Below are 17,438 nucleotides of genomic sequence, written 5' to 3' on the forward strand. Positions count from 1 at the left end.
CCTTAGGGTTCATTCTTGGTGGTGTATGTGTTATAGGCTTAGACAAATGTGTAGTAACATGTATCTGCCTTTATAGTAACATAGAAACTAAGCACTGCTCTAAAAATCCTCTGTGTTCTGCCCATTTATTCCTCCCTCCCCACTAAGCCCTGGCAGCCGTAGATACCTTACTGTTTTCATATTTTTGCCTTTCATGTTATACAGTTAGAATTACACAGTATGTACCCTTTTAAGATTGGTTTATTAGTAATATGCATTTGGGCTTCCCTGGTAGCTCAGATGGTAAAGAATCTGCCCGCAATGTGGGAGATCCGCGTTCAATCTGAGTCGGAAGATCCTCTGGAGAAGGAAATGGCAACCCACTCCAGTATTCTTGCCTGAAAAATCCCATGGACAGAGGAGCCTGGCGGGCTACGGTCCATGGAGTTGCAAAGAGTCGACACGACTGAGCAACTCACAATATGCACTTAAGTTTCCTCCATGTTTTCTCATGGCTTGAAAAAAATGGCTCATTTCCCAGTACTGAATAATATTCCATTGTATCAATGTTTTACAAGTGAGGAATCAAATTTAGATCACAATAATTCTTAATTTTCTCTTGATCTAATTGAAAAGTGTCATATAAAATGTAAGCTAAAATAGTGTCTGTGTGAACAAGATTCACTTTCCTTCCTGAAGGCCTGGGAGGTGATACACTTTTTAAGCACAGTTTTCCAAACTGGGTGGAGGATGCACCACTGAATTAAAATTTCTGCTGGACCAAAAGAGCTTATCGAGAAGAGACGTTATGAACCACTCTGCAGGCACATCGGGGTGGCACGCAGTCCCGGAGCTGCCTGGCGCACACAGCGGCGCCTCCGCCCGAAAGCCGCCCAGCAATTGCGGCTGGGGCCACCTGGGACCACGCGTGAGGGTAAAGGTGCCACCACCATCCACTCTCCTGGGAAAGACAGGGCACCGACTCTGGAGACCCTGAAACTTACTACCTGAGCAATTTGCTAGCCCTTTCCGGGCTGTGAACATCCTTCAGTCAAACAAGACCTTCTTTTTTGGAAGTGTCTGGCTAATTCAGCATCTCCTCGTAATGAAGGGAGGCTCGGAGGTGCTTGGAAGTGCCTTTAGCTTCTGGGCCCGGGCCCGGCAGGCGCAGGCGGCGGGAGGACCTGGCGCTGGGGGCGCTCAGCGCCAGCCGCGCTTCCGGATCCCGGCGAGCGGCGTCAGCGGAACGGGCGGCTCCCAGCGCGGCGTAAACAAGGGCCCTCAGCGGCGAGAAGCGAGCTGGAGGCGGGGCTGACGGGCTGCAAGCTGGTATCAGCCCGAGGCGGACCCTCGCCCGCCCTGCTCGCGTCCCTGCGCCCTCGCCGCCCCCAGCCCGCAACCCCTACTCAGGCGGCGAGAGGCCGTCCTCGCAGAGACTGGCCGGGAGGACAAAAGCCCCGGGCGGCGGGGCGCGGCCGTAACGCCGAGCCTTTCGCCGCCGCCGCGCGTCCCTTTTCCTTTGTCTTTTTCTCCTCCGCGGGTGCGGGGATTCCTGGTGAACCGAAGTGCAGCCTCAAGATGGCCGATGGCTACGAGGACCTGCGGGAGGACGAGCTCCCAGGGCCGGCCTACGAAGGCTACGAATCGGCGGAGCTCGCCTGCCCCGCCGAGCGCAGCGGCCACGTAGCCGTCAGTGACGGGCGCCACATGTTCGTCTGGGGCGGTTACAAGGTCAGTGGGCGGCCGGGTCGCGCGGGCGTCGGCCGGCAGTTACCGGTCGGGGGCGGCCGGCCGGGCGGGAGGGCCAGCGTGGCCGCCCCGGGCGCCTTGAGCGCCCCCGCGCCGCGACTCCGCCGGTTGGTTCGTTCTCTTGCGAGTGTGGGAACCTTCCCACGGGTCTCCCCACCCGTCCCAGGGCTCCTGGTCTGTTGTCACGCCCGCCTTCTGCTTACAAAGCCTGCTCCCCGCTCCCTGCCCGCGCTTGCCCAGCGCGCTGTTAGATGTCCGAGCTTTACCTGCCGAGGGCGCGGCGGGCGGTGCGAGACCGCGAAACGTTTTTATTTTAAAGGGTTGGTGTGTAGGAAGTGACGGTGTGTGAGGTCACTCTTTACTTGTTATCGGGCATAGAGCCGGGGTCCGGTGCCCGCTGATGCCGTGGCCCACTTACGGGGAGACGGCCGCGTAGGGAAAATGCTTCGGAATTCCCCAAGAATTGGCTTGCTGAACCTTCCTGCCGGTTCAGGAGTCCCAGCTACACCTGTGCACCTGCCATCCTAGTGTTATTCGAATGTTTCGGGGCTATTTTCCTCTTGGTTTCAGCTGAAAAAGGGTTGAGATTTTTCACATGAAACTCCTATAAAGAAAATTAATGGAAAATTTGTATCAATAACTGAAAAAAAAAGATCAACAGTAACAGCTTTTAACTACAGAATACAGCCCTTTGACCCTTAGTCATGAACCAGTATGATTAGTTACCAGTTGTAACTAATGTAGTTACATGTAGTTGTGTTTCTTTTCCTGTGTCTGGAAATCCTGCCCAAGTGCCTCCTATTTAAACCTTCTCACTAGTTATCTTGCCCTTTTGCTTTTAGAGCTTCTTAATAACACTCCACATTCTAGAATCGTCTTATTTCATTTGCTGGAGTGGTTCGGATCTGTTCTTACCAAAAATATTTTTAGTCCCTTAAAAAAAAAAAAATGATCTGCCCATGCTCCAATTTGCTAGAAATGTAGTCCTGTACACCAGTGCCTTCCATGACTTGGAAGCACTAGGTGATTCTGGTAACAGATTTTAGCTTATGCTACAGTTGATGTGACCATTTTTTGAGATGACTCTGAAAAAGATAGCTGGGAAAAATCGGTCTTGATTACTTCCTTTGGTTCCTTTCTCCTAATCCTAATTAATCTGAAATGTTTTCCCCAGCCTCCAATGAGTAAGTGTTCAGAAGAGGGTGTTTGGTAGGAGCAAGGTGGCTGGTACCCGGTGACTTTTATTAAAATGTAAATAATTGCCTTGGAGAAAAGTAAAACTGTTAAATCTTAAGTAGGAAGAGGGAAGGTGAGGGGAGAGGGGAGAAGGGTTGTGCGGGTGTAAGATTCTGAAGGTGAGTTGTGGAGGGCCTGGATGTCCAGTGCTGAGGCGGGGTGGAGAAGCGTGACTAGTGAAGTAAGTTTGTAGTTCTCAAACAGGCCTTGGTCCACATTCTGGCTACAGCCCTAAGAGTACCACACACCGGAAGCCCTTGGGAGATTGTTTTGATTTCAATAAACCTTAGCTTTGTACACAGAAGTCATTTTTCCTCCTCCTGCCAGACTGATGTACTCTGGGTCAACCTGCTATCTTGCTGCCAGCCTTTTTGTTTCATAAGTGGTAGAGTGGAAAGAGAAATGTCTGCATGCCCAGATGTTCTGTTCTGTGTGTTTTTCAAGCTTATGACTCTGACACCCATTCTTAGTGAACTGCAACTGTTTACTGTATGTCAACATTGTTCAGAAAGTGGCCAGGGTGGTTCAAAGTCTGGAGAGGTCAGGCAAAGTGGTTGAAGTTGCAAATTCAGGGAAAGGAGGCTGGAATCCTGGTTCCACCATTCCTTGCTGAATAGCCTTGGGCAACTTCTATGAGAAACCTATACCAGCTATTTCTTACCGTGGTTGTAAGGATTAAATATAGCACTCCATGGATAGCACTTTACTAGTTCTGGCATATAGTAAGCTCTATCTGAAGGGAAATGGAGCAGAACAAAGAACTTAAGAGTTTGTACAATGACTTAATATTTGCAGTTCTGCCCTCTGTGCTTCTTGGTAGAGAATGAATGGCTAAAAGGGAAGAACGTCTGACCTGTTAGTGTGGATCAGGTGCTTTCAAGGTAGAACTTTCTTTAGCCTGCCAGCATGACACAGATAATCTCCCATGAGGTCATGTAACTCAGATTTGGTGCATGGAGTGTTCAGGATACAGTGGCCTTAGAGATTACCTGGAGATCTCTTAACTTCATGCATCGTTGCAACTGCCGTATGGATAATTTGAATTGAGGCTTGTCTATATTAAGCATTACTTCAAGTATGAGGCATGGGGTAGAGAGAACTGTACATGTGATAGAATTGTTAAAACCTGTTTAATTTCTTGTAACTCTCAGTATCTCAAATGAGATAGATGTGAAAAAATATACAATAGTGCCTCTTTAGAATACAAGTTATTTTTTGTATTTGCAACTTTTTGTTGTTGTTTTAGAGTAATCAAGTCAGAGGATTATATGACTTTTATCTGCCTAGAGAAGAACTCTGGATCTACAACATGGAGACTGGAAGATGGTAACTGTGGATATTAAGAGGGGGACTAGAACATCTAAATAAGGTTGCAAACAAAAACACACTCTGTAAAACCCGTACTACTGAATAAAAACACTTTAACTAAAGATGCTAACCTAGCTGTATATTTTGAAAACCATGTTCTACTAGTTTAGCTTAGCTGCTAAGCTTAAATACTTTTGTATTTCTTCAGGAGTTACTAGATGCTTTTATGGCCTTTGAAGAAATTTCTATTCAGAACTGTGTCAAGTATTATAGCAATATTAAAGAGGTAGAGGCTTCAGATCCTGGAATGGAAATACAATAAAAGTTCCATATATACATTCAGTATGTTATATCTTGTTACGTATTTTGAATGAGAGAAGAATTTGTAGACTATATTTGCTAGAAATAAAGGTAGTATTCTATTTTAATGAGCTCTAATAGTAAAATTTCTGTGCAGATTTCTTTGAGGTAGCATGTTTTGCCTTAAAAAAAAAAAAAAATTAAATTTGCCATCCATGCAAACGGGTTATTCTGAAAGGACTTTTTGCCAGTTTCATACCAGTAATACTCGAGTACGTTCTTAGCAGAATTAATGAATTCTCAAAATGCTGGGTTGGCTGTGTTGGAGGATTTAGAAAGTAGTTTTCCCCATGGTTTGCTTTTTGAAAACTTAGTCTGTTATATATTTTAGCAGATTTGAGATCTCAGAAATAGGAGTATACTAGTTCCACTTGATTTAAGAGTTCAACTAAAAATAAACCAGGATTATTTTTGCATATAGCTAGTGTTAATCTAGCTGTTCAACGCTCTTTCTAGAGAACTGGACATTTATAATTGTATTCCTTTAATGGGGAAACTTAAAAAAAAAAATTCAATCCCATAAAGAATTTTTACAAAATGTCTATCAAAACTTAAAAATTGGAAATTCCCTAGTGGTCCAGTGGTTAAGACTCCACGCTTCCACTGCAGGGGGCACAGGTTCAGTTCCAGGTCAAGGAACTAAGTTCCTGCATGTCCCCCAGCACAGCCAGAAACAAACAAACATAAAGCTTAACATAGATGAAGCGATATTAGGAGCAGAAGCCCTTGAATGTCATATTAATATTCTGAATCTTAGAATTAACTTTTTGATTCAGATTCACTTTTAGACTTAGAGTTAAAACAAGTAAAGAGCACTCAGAGGAATGGCTGGCCTATAGTAGACACTACCTGAGTGTCTATAGTATTACATAAGGTCGGAATCAGACTAATTTGAATGGCTAAAGGTGACTGAACCAAAAAACACTTACTAATCTGTCAGGACTGAGATATTGAAGTTTTCTTCCTTTGGGTTCTTGGCCCACTCAAAAAAACAAAACCATCATTTATGGTCAAGTAACTAGAAAAAGCAAACAATTCAGTTAGAGATATAAATGTTGAGATAGTTTGCTCCTAGAGTGATACATGACACGTGGGCTTTCAGAGCCTCCCATGCTGGCACAGCCTGTGGAGTGGGCGAAAGGGACAAGTTAATTCTTCTAATTAATTTCAGAGCTAGAAGAGACCTCAGCAGAGCTACTCACACCTTAGTTTTTCCTTTTATTGTGGGGATAGAATTAGAAGAATGGATACACTGTTGCATTTCTTCTTGGGGAAATTTATTTACATTCAGTTTTTTCCCTCTCAGGAAAAAAATTAACACTGAGGGTGATGTTCCTCCTTCTATGTCAGGAAGCTGTGCCGTGTGTGTGGACAGGGTGCTGTACTTGTTTGGAGGACACCATTCAAGAGGCAATACAAATAAGGTTAGTGTGTGTAAGGATGGTTTCAGGTAACTTTGTTCTTTTTCAGACCACTTATTTCTAAGGTTAGCCCAGTTTATTCCTGCTCAAGTTCAAAAACGTGTACTTGATTGTGGTATGTTCTTTGCAGCTACTTATTATGTTATTAATAAAATGCTGTAGTATTAGATGAACATTAGTAAACTAAAAACAAGATGCAGTTTGGGGGGCGGGGCAGGGTATTGGTGGCTCAGATGGTAAAGAATCTGCCTGCAATGCACGAGACCTGGGTTCAATCCCTGGGTTGGGAAGATTCCCCTGGAGAAAGGAATGGCTATTCACTGCAGTATTCTTGCCTGGAGAATTCCATTGACAGGAGCCTGGCGGGCTACCGTCCATGGAATTACAGTGAGTTGCACACAATTGAGCAACTAACATACACAGTAAAATTTAACAGGCCACAACTCAAAAAGCTGTAAGGAGAAATTAACACTGACAAAATTTCATATACTAACATTCCTATAACACGCTACCATAAGATACTATTGTTCAGACTTTGTCTATATTTTGCCCAAATAGGGAAAAGGCATGTTTTTCTCAGGCCTGTACGAGACAGATGCAGTCAGAAAGGTGCATGAATATACGTTCAGTTCATTTGCAGTCATGTCCAACTCTTGGAGACCCTGTGGACTGCAGCACGCCAGCCCTCCCTGTCCGTCACCGACTCCCAAAGTTTACCCAAACTCATGTCCATTGTGTCGGTGATGCCATCCAGCCATCTCATCCTCTGTCGACCCCTTCTCCTCCTGCCTTCAATCTTTCCCAGCATCAGGGTCTTTTCCAGTGAGTTGGTTCTTCGCATCAGGTGGCCAAAGGATTAAGAGTTTTAGCTTCAGCATTGGTCCTTCCAATGAATATTCAGGACTGGTCTCCTTTAGGATGGACTGGTTGGATCTTGCAGTCCAAGGGACTCTCAAGAGTCTTCTCCAACACCACAGTTCAAAAGCATCAAGTCTTTGGAGCTCAGCTTTCTTTATAGTCCAACTCTCACAACCATACATAACCACTGGAAAAACTACTAGCTTTGACTAGACGGACCTTTGTTGGCAAAGTAATGTCTGCTTTTGAATATGCTGTCTAGGTTGGTCATAACTTTCCTTCCAAGGAGTAACCGTCTTTTAATTTCATGGCTGCAATCACCATCTGCAGTGATTTTGGAGCCCAAAAAGATAAAGTCAGCCACTGTTTCCCCATCTATTTCCCGTGAAGTGGTGCGACCAGATGCCATGATCTTAGTTTTCTGAATGCTGAGTTTTAAGCTAACTTTTTCACTCTCCTCTTTCACTTTCATCAAGAGGCTCCTTAGTTCTATTTCGCTTTCTTCCATAAGGGTGGTGTCATCTTCATATCTGAGGTTATTGATATTTCTCCCAGCAATCTTCATTCTAGCTTGTGCTTCATCCAGCCCAGCGTTTCTCATGAAGTACTCTGCGTGCATATAAGTTAAATATGGGGTGGCAATATACAGGCTTGATGCACTCCTTTCCTGATGTGGAACCAGTCTGTTGTTCCATGTCCAGTTCTAACTTGCTTCCTGACCTGCATACAAATTTCTCAAGAGGCAGGTCAGGTGGTCTGGTATTCCCGTCTCTTTCATAATTTTCCACAGTTGTGATCCACACAGTCAAAGGCTTTGGCATAGTCAATAATACAAAAGTAGATGTTTTTCTGGAACTTATTGTTTTTTCGATAATCTAGCAGATGTTGACAGTTTGATCTCTGGTTCCTCTGCCTTTTCTAAATCCACCTTGAACATCTGGAAGTTCATGGTTCACATACTGTTGAAGCCTGGCTTGGAGAATTTTGAGCATTACTTTTCTAGCGTGTGAGATGAGTACAGTTGTGTAGTAGTTTGAGCATTCTTTGGGATTGGAATCAAAACTGACCTTTTCCAGTCCTGTGGCCACTGCTGAGTTTTCCAAATGTGCTGGCATACTGAGTGCAGCACTTTCACAGCATCATCTTTTAGGATTTGAAATAGCTCAACTGGAATTCCATCACCTCCACTAGCTTGGTTCAAAGTGATGCTTCCTAAGGCCCACCTGACTTCACATTCCAGGATGTCTGGTTCTAGGTGAGTGATCACACCATCGTGATTATCTGGGTCATGAAGATCCTTCTTGTACAGTTCTTCTGTGTATTCTTGCCACCTCTTCTTAATATCTTCTGCTTCTGTTAGGTCCATGCTTCCCCAGTGGCTCAGAGGTTAAAGCGTCTGGCTGCAATGCAGGAGATCTGGGTTTGATCTCTGGGTCGGGAAGATCTCCTGGAGAAGGAAATAGCAACCCACTCCGGTATTCTTGCCTGGAGAATCCCATGAACAGAGGAGCCTGGTAGGCTGCAGTCCACGGGGTCGCAAGGAGTCGGGCACGACTGAGCGACTTCACTTTCACTCTGTTAATTCACTCATACCATTTCTGTCCTTTATCGAGCCCATCTTTGCATGAAATGTTCCTTTGGTATCTCTAATTTTCTTGAAGAGATCTCTAGTCTTTCCCATTCTACTGTTTTCCTGTTTCTTTGCACTGATCTCACTGAGGAAGGCTTTTTTGTCTCTCCTTGCTAATCTTTGGAACTCTGCATTCAAATGGATGTATCTTTCCTTTTCTCCTTTGCCTTCGCTTCTCTTCTTTTTACAGCTATTTGTAAGGCCTCCTTAGACAATCAGTTTGCCTTTTTGCATTTCTTTTTCTTGGGGATTGTCTTGATCACTGACTCCTGTACAGTGTCATGAACCTCCATCCATAGTTCTTCAGGCACTCTATCAGATCTAATCCCTTGAATATATTTGTCACTTCCACTGTATAATCGTAAAGGATTTGATTTTGGTCATACCTGAACGGTCTTGTGGTTTTCCCTACTTTCTTCAATTTAAGTCTGAATTTGGCAATAAGGAGTTCATAATCTGAGCCACAGTCTTGTTTTTGCTGACTGTACAGAGCTTCTCCATCTTTGGTTGCAAAGGATATAATCAGTCTGATTTCGGTGTTGACCATCTGGTGATGTCCATGTGTAGTCGTCCGTTGTATTGTTGGAAGAGGGTATTTGCTATTACCAGTGATGGCACCTCACTCCAGTACTCTTGCCTGGAAAATCCCAGGGACGGGGGAGCCTGGTGGGCTGCCGTCTATGGGATCGCACAGAGTCAGACATGACTGAAGCGACTTAGCAGTGCGTTCTCTTGGCAAAACTGTTAGCCTTTGCCTTGCTTCATTCTGTACTCCAAGGCCAAATTTGCCTGTTACCCCAGGTGTTTCTTGACTTTCATGCCACTGTGTTTGGTAGGACAGGAATAGAAAACAAAAAGTGTTAACCCAAGAGGTGATGCGTGAGTGGAATCACATAGTACAGTTGGAAGGAGTATTATGCAAGATATATAGGTACCGAGATGCAGAGTTACACGCAGATATGTCTGGTTTATGGAAATGCCAAGTGATTTGGTATAGACGGAGCATGTGGGCTGAACTGGTTTCAGATTTCAAACTGCTCCTAGGAACTCTAGGGATTTTGGGGGTGATGCTTTGGGACACCTGTGAGAGAAGTATATGGGGTTAGGCAGGCTCCACACTACCCTTTTCCTCCTTCCTTTTAACAACTGTCAGTCAGTTCAGTCGCTCAGTCGTGTCCGACACTTTGCGACCCCATGAATCACAGCACGCCAGGCCTCCCTGTCCATCACCAACTCCCGGGGTTCACTCAAACTCACGTCCGTCGAGTAGGTGATGCCATCCAGCCATCTCATCCTCTGTCATCCCCTTCTCCTCCTGCCCCCAATCCCTCCCAGCATCAGAGTCTTTTCCAATGAGTTAGCTCTTCGCATGAGGTGGCCAAAGTACTGGAGTTTCAGCTTTAGCATCGTTCCTTCCAAAGAAATCCCAGGGTTGATCTCCTTCAGAATGGACTGCTTGGATCTCCTTGCAGTCCAAGGGACTCTCAAGAGTCTTCTCCAACACCACAGTTCAAAAACATCAATTCTTCGGTGCTCAGCTTTCTTCACAGTCCAACTCTCACATCCATACATGACCACTGGAAAAACCATAGCCTTGACTAGATGGACCTTTGTTGGCAAAGTAATGTCTGTGCTTTTCAATATGCTATCTAGGTTGGTCATAACTTAGCTCCACTTATTTATTTATTCACAGTTCACCCTAAGCTAAATCACAGTTCACTTTAATTAAGTGAATAATGTTGCATGCTCTTCGGGTTGCATACTTCATATATCCATTATTATAATGTCACACAAAGTCTTTCACTGATCATAAAAACTTCTGTACTTCGTGTATACATCTCCTCTCTCCCCCTAAACTCCTATCAATCTTTTTACTGTCTCCATAGTTTTGCCTTTTCCAGATGGCATGTAGTTGGAATCTATTTTTCTTTTCTTTGCCATCCAAAGAAAAGCCTTTATAACACCACTCATGGCTCACCCATGCATGGACCTGACATGCTCTAAGTGGCAAACTTCCCCACTAAATGCTGTAGCTTTTCTTTCCATGTTGAGCCCTGTCACACTGGTCCTGCCCAGCAGCACGTGGAGGTGTAGAGGAGCCTGTGTTTTCTATTTCTTCATAGGAAGGCCACAAGTTTTGCCCGTTGTCACAGTGAACTCAGATTTCTGTTGGGTATGTTGTAAACAGAGAAGCCATTTCTTCAGGTTCTTATTTTTATATTTAGGCGTTTGCTTAAGATTTTGTTGGAAGAAAGGGTTTTGTGCCTAAAAGGTTTTGTAAGGCACTGCTGTAGGCTGTTGTTGAGCCATGTATTTTTCAGGGTCAAGGGGGAGAAAACGAACTTTGACACAACATGAGGAAACTTGGGGAAAAGACTAGTAATGACTTTAGTAAAGGGGAATCAGAGAAATGGTTAAATCAGTACAGTTGAGAAAAAGACAAAAAGAAGTTAACTTATTGACTATTTAAATGTAAGTACCTGGATGCGAACCCTCTGAAAGACAAATGAATATTTAATCTTTCAAGATTTGTCCTTAGCTCCTAGAGTTAAGTGGGCACTTAAGACATGTTTGTTAAATTGAATTTGAAGATGAATTGCTAAGTTTGATTTTTTTTTTTTTTTGTAATACCATCCCACAATACATAAATTAGATCAGTACAATTTAAAGTGCCTATCTCAGGCAAAGAATGTAGTAAATTAACACTTTCTAGTCCTTCAGCCAAAAAGTGGTATGGGGAAAAAAAATAGGCTGAACACAAACAAGGTGCGCAGTGACTTAGGTAATTTACATTCTGGCAGAAATTTCTTCCCTAGACTCAGACTAGGTAGCATTTTGCAGACTGGCAGCCAGTTTGCAATTATACTTTCAGTAGTACTGAATTAGACGACATTCTTATTAGCATAAATGCAATAACATTAAATGCCAAGGTTGAATTTCCTTCATGTAACAAAATCTAACATTGCTTCTGGCAGTTCTACATGCTGGATTCAAGGTCTACGGACCGAGTATTACACTGGGAAAGAATTGACTGCCAAGGAGTTCCTCCATCATCAAAGGACAAACTCGGTGTCTGGGTATATAAAAACAAGTGAGTGACCAGCACTATAGGTTTGGGTTTTTATGTGGAAAGTACTTTGCCGTTCACGTATCCTTTGCTAATAACCATTGTAATCATGTACCATGCCTCTGAAGGCCCATGAAGATTAAGTAAATTAACAGCAAAGCACCTAAGACGACATTGTTAGCCATATTAGCCATTATTATTTGAGTAAGTATTTTTATATACTCAAGTGTGCCTTCTCAGCTCATGGAATATTACAAAACAAAAAAAATCTATTGTATCCTGTGCATGTTTGAATTTTTAATGTCTTGGTTTTTTATCAAACAGGTTAATATTTTTTGGAGGGTATGGATATTTACCTGAAGACAAAGTATTGGGAACTTTTGAATTTGATGAAACATCTTTCTGGGTAAATGAAGTTTCATATTCGCATATGTGACCTACTTAGTCTGTTGAAATAATATACTTCGTTTGCTATTAACTTTGTTCATTTTGCCCTATTAATAAACCAAAGGTTGTTTTACAAACATTATTTGTAAAAACTAACTCAGATTCTTATTTTCTGTAGAATTCAAGTCATCCAAGAGGATGGAATGATCATGTACATATTTTAGACACTGAAACATTTATCTGGAGCCAGCCTATAACTACTGTGAGTTACTGAAGAATAATGAGTTAATTATTAAAGCAAGAGCAGTTGCCAACTACGCTTCAACGAGAAGGGCAGTTGGCAAGTGGTATAAAATTGACAGTTCATTATTCTCCAAGAAGTCTAAAACTAAAAAGTTAATGAATGTATAGACTAGCCCAGTATCTATCATCTAATAGCTGTTAAAAGTGGTATAGTTTGTAATTAAATAAATGACCTAGTGCTGGATTGGGATTTAAATTACTCAAATGTTAGATGTCTTCTTCCTCTGACACAGTGTCATATAATGTGCTAGCTTTTATTTTAAAAGAAAAGTAAGCATTCTGTTAACTAGCCCATTCAGTAATGTTTCTCAAAAGCTCCCAGTTTTGGTAGTCAGCCTTCAGTACTGCTGTTTACTACAAGTTTGCACTTCAGCTTAAAGAGCTCAAGTATTCTGCACATTCTATCCCACTTCCAGAAAAGACTTTTCTGGTATTTATAAAACCTTCACTTATTCATCAAATTGTTTTTATGACTTAACTAGGGTAAACCACCTTCACCTCGTGCTGCCCATGCCTGTGCAGCTGTTGGAAACAAAGGCTTTGTGTTTGGAGGCAGATACCGAGTGAGTATATAAAATAGTTTCAAAGATGTGCTTTTCAGTTACTCAGAATGATAACTAGTTAATTTATCCTTTTTTAGGATGCTAGAATGAATGACCTTCACTATCTTAATCTGGATACATGGGAGTGGAATGAACTGTAGGTATCCTTTAGATAATTATTTAGGAAAGTTTTTCCAAAAAATTCCAATGGATTTCCCCCTTACTCTCTATTATTAGTACATAATGTACCTGGCTTTCTTTTTCTGTAACAATTAATTTTAAGTAAACATGATCACCTTAAAGAATCTTTAAATTTTCAGTTCCCATAACTGTATGTCTAGCACATAACATGTGCTCAGTGTTTGTTGAAAAGATCCAAAGTTGACCTTCCTTCCAAGGAAATAGTTCATTGAAGAGCATGTAGTTAATATCAAGAAGCCTTTTTTAAAGTCTCTTCAAAATTCCATATAAAATTTTAAAGAAAACTTTAGTATTTCTCTGCTTTAAATACAGTAGTGGCTTATGCAGATATTGTAACTTAGCTATCATTTTCAGAATTCCACAAGGCATATGCCCAGTTGGCCGATCTTGGCACTCACTCACACCAGTTTCTTCAGATCATCTCTTTCTCTTTGGAGGATTTACCACTGATAAACAGCCACTAAGTAAGTCCTTTTAAAAGTTATTATATGTCATTCATAAGTAATATATAAATAGCTGGAAAAAATCAGTATTTTAGGTGTATCAGAGGGCTATAGGGATGGTTAGAAGGTTTGGTATTAATTTTGATCCTATAATATACATACAGTTGTTTTCATATGACACATCTATCTGTCCAGTAAAAAAAAAAAGGAAAAATTACCTAGAGCTCTCTGCCCTGCTAAATGGCTGTAACATGAAAAGGGCTTAAATGCCTAACTGCAGGGGGAAAAAGGAAATATACTTTCTGTATCTACTCAAAATCTGATTTATTACTGTTTTTACTAAAGCTGCACTCTTGAAATATCAGTGTCACATTGACAGAACAACATACTTCATGCTTTTTTCTTTGCTTTAATCAGGTGATGCCTGGACATACTGCATCAGTAAAAATGAATGGATACAGTTTAATCATCCCCATACTGAAAAACCAAGGTATAAACTATTTAAAAGGTAGTTCTTATGTTGAGTGAGGTTCTTGGAGATGTATAAGACTGGTAATGAATGAGAAAATTCAGTTGGCTGCATTCACTTCCTCATAAAAACCCTAGCATTCACTAAGGTTTAATTTGAAAGAAAACCAATGTTCTTAGTATTAGTGCTTTCTTTTTCATCATCTATGCATGAAAAACAGGGCTAGATTCTGCTTTTTGCTTCATTAGAATACTGACATCATTAAAATTTATACTAAAGCTCTTTACCAGAGTAGAACTGTTTCTAGATTTGTTATTTGAAAAAGCAAATTCTAGTTCTCTTCTAGAAGAGAATTCAAAACCCTGCAGAATGTTTGAGGGTGAGGAAATGAAAAACTTTCAATCAAATTTACAGTTATGCTGTATAACAAATATTAGGAAGTTGAATCATCCAAAAAGAGCCTGTTAGAACACTGCTACTTTTCTTATCTCAGAATTGTTACAGACTGCTAAAAGGAAATGATGTAGTCAGAATTGTTATTCAAAGCACATTTGTATACTGTTAGCTTGCATCTTGGAGAAGGCGATGGCACCCCACTCCAGTACTCTTGCCTGGAAAATCCCATGGACAGAGGAGCCTGGTAGGCTGCAGTCCATGGGGTCGCTAAGAGTCGGACACACTCAGCGACTTCACTTTCACTTTTCACTTTCATGCACTGAAGAAGGAAATGGCAAGCCACTCCAGTATTCTTGCCTGGAGAATCCCAGGGACCGGGGAGCCTGTTGGGCTGCTGTCTGTGAGGTCGCAGAGTCAGACAGAACTGAAGCCACTTGGCGGCAGCAGCAGCTTGCATTTTTATCCATGCCTCTAACCTAAGTAGTACAGTCATGCCACTAAGATGCCTTTTGGCACAAATACTCTTTCTAGAGAGTCAGGCCTGAAGATGCTGTTTACTCAGGCAGAGTAAAACATTCCTCAGATGTTTTGTGTAAGGACAACTGACCCTGCCTATGAAAAGGAGAGCGCTTATACCATTCATCTCCCAAAAACTTTTATTGCTCATAAAAACCTAGAGAACAGATTGTTCAGTTCAGACTCCTCATTGCATAAATTAGGAATGGACCAGAGAAGAATGATATCCAAATAAAAGACATTGATTTTTCTAGCGTTTTGTACTTTTCCTTGAGATAACTGTGTCTCAACTTTATGTTTTGGTCTGCGCTAAAGACCTTTAGTCTTTATTTCATCATCTCTATTCTCTAGTATAAATTATCAATTTGGTGTTTGGGGTGACTTCAAACAAGTTCTTGTTTTAAATGTAGATTATGGCATACAGCTTGTGCCAGCGATGAAGGAGAAGTAATTGTGTTTGGAGGGTGTGCCAATAACCTTCTTGTCCATCACAGAGCTGTAAGTACACCACCCTTTATTAAAGGACACTTCATATTATTGCTGAAACTTTGTGAAGTACTTTTAATGTATCCTTGTCTATTTTTCAGGCACACAGTAATGAAATACTTATATTTTCAGTTCAACCAAAATCTCTTGTAAGGTAAGTAACTTTTTTACTTGGTACTTATTTAAAATTGCTTCTTAAACACTTTAGTGTTTTTGAAAAAATAGGTTTATGGATAATTTAAGGGCAATAATAAACTTTCATTGATAAAACTATCCAGTTCCTATGAAAATCTTTAAAGTGCTTTTTCATTTTTGGTAGTTTTTCAAGTGAATATACTTCTAAACAGTAAAGTGAAATTATTTTTCTTTGTCCATTTTCAGGCTAAGTTTAGAAGCTGTCATCTGCTTTAAAGAAATGTTAGCCAACTCATGGAACTGCCTTCCAAAACACTTACTTCACAGTGTTAATCAGAGGTTTGGTAGTAACAACACTTCTGGATCTTAAGGCTTCATAGACAATGCCTCTGATCACTTGCATGGACAGCAATTCTGTAAACATCAGAGTGAAATCATTTGTATAATTATATACACTGTTGTAGTTTGCAGCTTTTTAGTTTTAATGTGCATGTGAATGGCCTAGAGAACCTATTTTTGTGTCTAAAGTTTACAATAAATGTATTTAACAGCAGAAGTTAATACTTGGGCTTTTTACCCAAAGGAATGATTATTTCCTGTTTGGTAACATCAGGGTCTATGTCTGTAGAAACGTATTAATTATTCCTACCAGTATCAAAATGGTGAAGTTACTTTTTAAAGATATTAATATTTTAGCTGTTTCTTGAGTAGTGTGTTATGTTGAATTTAAAACACTAGGCTACATAAAGTGGTTGTTGATAGGACTAAGCTGGTTAAAGAAACCTTGGAAGGACCAACGGCCGTCCAGTCCTTGACCCCAGTGCTTTGGTGTAAGGGCCGGGGCAAGTGGAGTTGCTCATGTTGACTCTAGGCAGCCTGTTCAACTGTTTCAAAGTTAACAGCTTTTACAGCTCACAAAGAATGGAAATAACGTATGACTTTATTCTCCATTGTTAGGAGACAGAATAAAAAAGCTGGGTCAGGAGTCTTTAGTGGTAAACCTGAAAGTGCACTTATAATATTACAGGTTAAGATACTCTGTAACATGCTACTGATAATTACTAGAGGTGGAAAATAAAAAGGCACAGAGCTGAATGAGATTACAAGAAAGAAGATGAAAAGTAAAGGTATCATATAAATGTGTGGAAGTTATTAACACCAATTTCTTCTAGGTGTTATCTTAAGCCAAGTCATGGGAATGATTGTATTTAAAATCTGGTCTAATATGAGTAAAGGCAGAAGTAGTCTACTTCCTCAAGACTTAAATGTATAACCACTCCAACCCCCACCAGGAAAAACAAAACTTGTGACTGGCCTGTAACAGATATATTAGATGTTATGTACAGTAGACTACCAAGTCAATAGTCTAACCAGTTGAGCCACTTCACTACTCCATTTCTTTACAACATGAAATGAATACTTACTATTAACCTTCCAAATTTCAAGAAAATGTAGAATAATTGCAGTTGTTTACAAGTAGCATTTGCTGTCCACAAATATTTTAGGAAATCCTATCATAGTGTTTCCGCTCTACAAAACTGGAAAAAAGCCAAGTCATTTTGGCGAATACAGCAAGGCAACGTTAGTTCACTTTTAAATGCAGAAGTCGTGTTACATGATGGTTTCATCTCTGAACTTCCAAAAGACTCTAAAACTGACTCTTCTCAAATATTTTAGAATTTCATTTCAGCTATTTTCTCTTTACATTCAGAAGATTGGGTGCAGACACTTTCACTTTGCCAGGAATGTTTCTTGATAAATCCGTGTCCTAAAAAAAAAAAAAAACAAACTGAATATTTTCAGAATCACATTTTTATGATCTTTATATGTCCTCTGCTGCCAAAAGAATGGCGTTTCTAAAATATTCATCTGAAATTATTTTACTTATTTTATATTGCTTCTAGTAAGACAGCAATTTCTACCAGAATAATAGCTGCAGCTTCCATCTGCTA

General features: G+C 41.0%; 2 protein-coding genes and 1 non-coding gene across 4 annotated transcripts in view; 1 reads left to right on the top strand and 2 right to left on the bottom strand.

The window, feature by feature from the left end:
• Positions 1-1,252: 1,252 nt before the first annotated feature.
• Positions 1,253-16,042, top strand: KLHDC2 (kelch domain containing 2). Its single transcript, XM_027971721.3, has 13 exons — positions 1,253-1,710; positions 4,211-4,290; positions 5,939-6,056; positions 11,517-11,632; positions 11,933-12,014; positions 12,174-12,257; positions 12,781-12,861; positions 12,939-12,997; positions 13,396-13,505; positions 13,902-13,974; positions 15,276-15,363; positions 15,453-15,505; positions 15,733-16,042. The coding sequence occupies exons 1-13, from the start codon at positions 1,558-1,560 to the stop codon at positions 15,854-15,856; spliced, it is 1,221 nt and encodes a 406-aa protein (XP_027827522.1). The 5' UTR covers positions 1,253-1,557; the 3' UTR covers positions 15,857-16,042.
• Positions 10,642-10,765, bottom strand: LOC114115946 (small nucleolar RNA SNORA11). The gene has a single exon (XR_003590050.1). It is a non-coding gene; the product is annotated as a small nucleolar RNA SNORA11 (small nucleolar RNA).
• Positions 13,878-17,438, bottom strand: part of NEMF (nuclear export mediator factor) — a 57,874-nt gene continuing 54,313 nt past the window's right edge. For both annotated transcript variants that reach the window (XM_004010504.5, XM_012181318.4), the window contains exon 33: positions 13,878-17,254. In XM_004010504.5, the coding sequence (XP_004010553.2) occupies positions 17,177-17,254 (78 nt within the window). In that variant the 3' untranslated portion in view covers positions 13,878-17,176. The remainder of the gene's footprint in view (positions 17,255-17,438) is intronic.

Source organism: Ovis aries, chromosome 7, assembly GCF_016772045.2.
Source record: "Ovis aries strain OAR_USU_Benz2616 breed Rambouillet chromosome 7, ARS-UI_Ramb_v3.0, whole genome shotgun sequence".
NCBI classification, from domain to species: domain Eukaryota; kingdom Metazoa; phylum Chordata; class Mammalia; order Artiodactyla; family Bovidae; genus Ovis; species Ovis aries.

Excerpts from the sequence above, each read along its gene's own strand:
- KLHDC2 (XM_027971721.3), top strand. The coding sequence starts at position 1,558 with ATGGCCGATGGCTACGAGGACCTGCGGGAGGACGAGCTCCCAGGGCCG. Across the intron at positions 13,975-15,275 it reads CCCCATACTGAAAAACCAAG|ATTATGGCATACAGCTTGTG; the intron begins GTATAAACTATT and ends TTTTAAATGTAG. Across the intron at positions 15,364-15,452 it reads TTCTTGTCCATCACAGAGCT|GCACACAGTAATGAAATACT; the intron begins GTAAGTACACCA and ends TCTATTTTTCAG.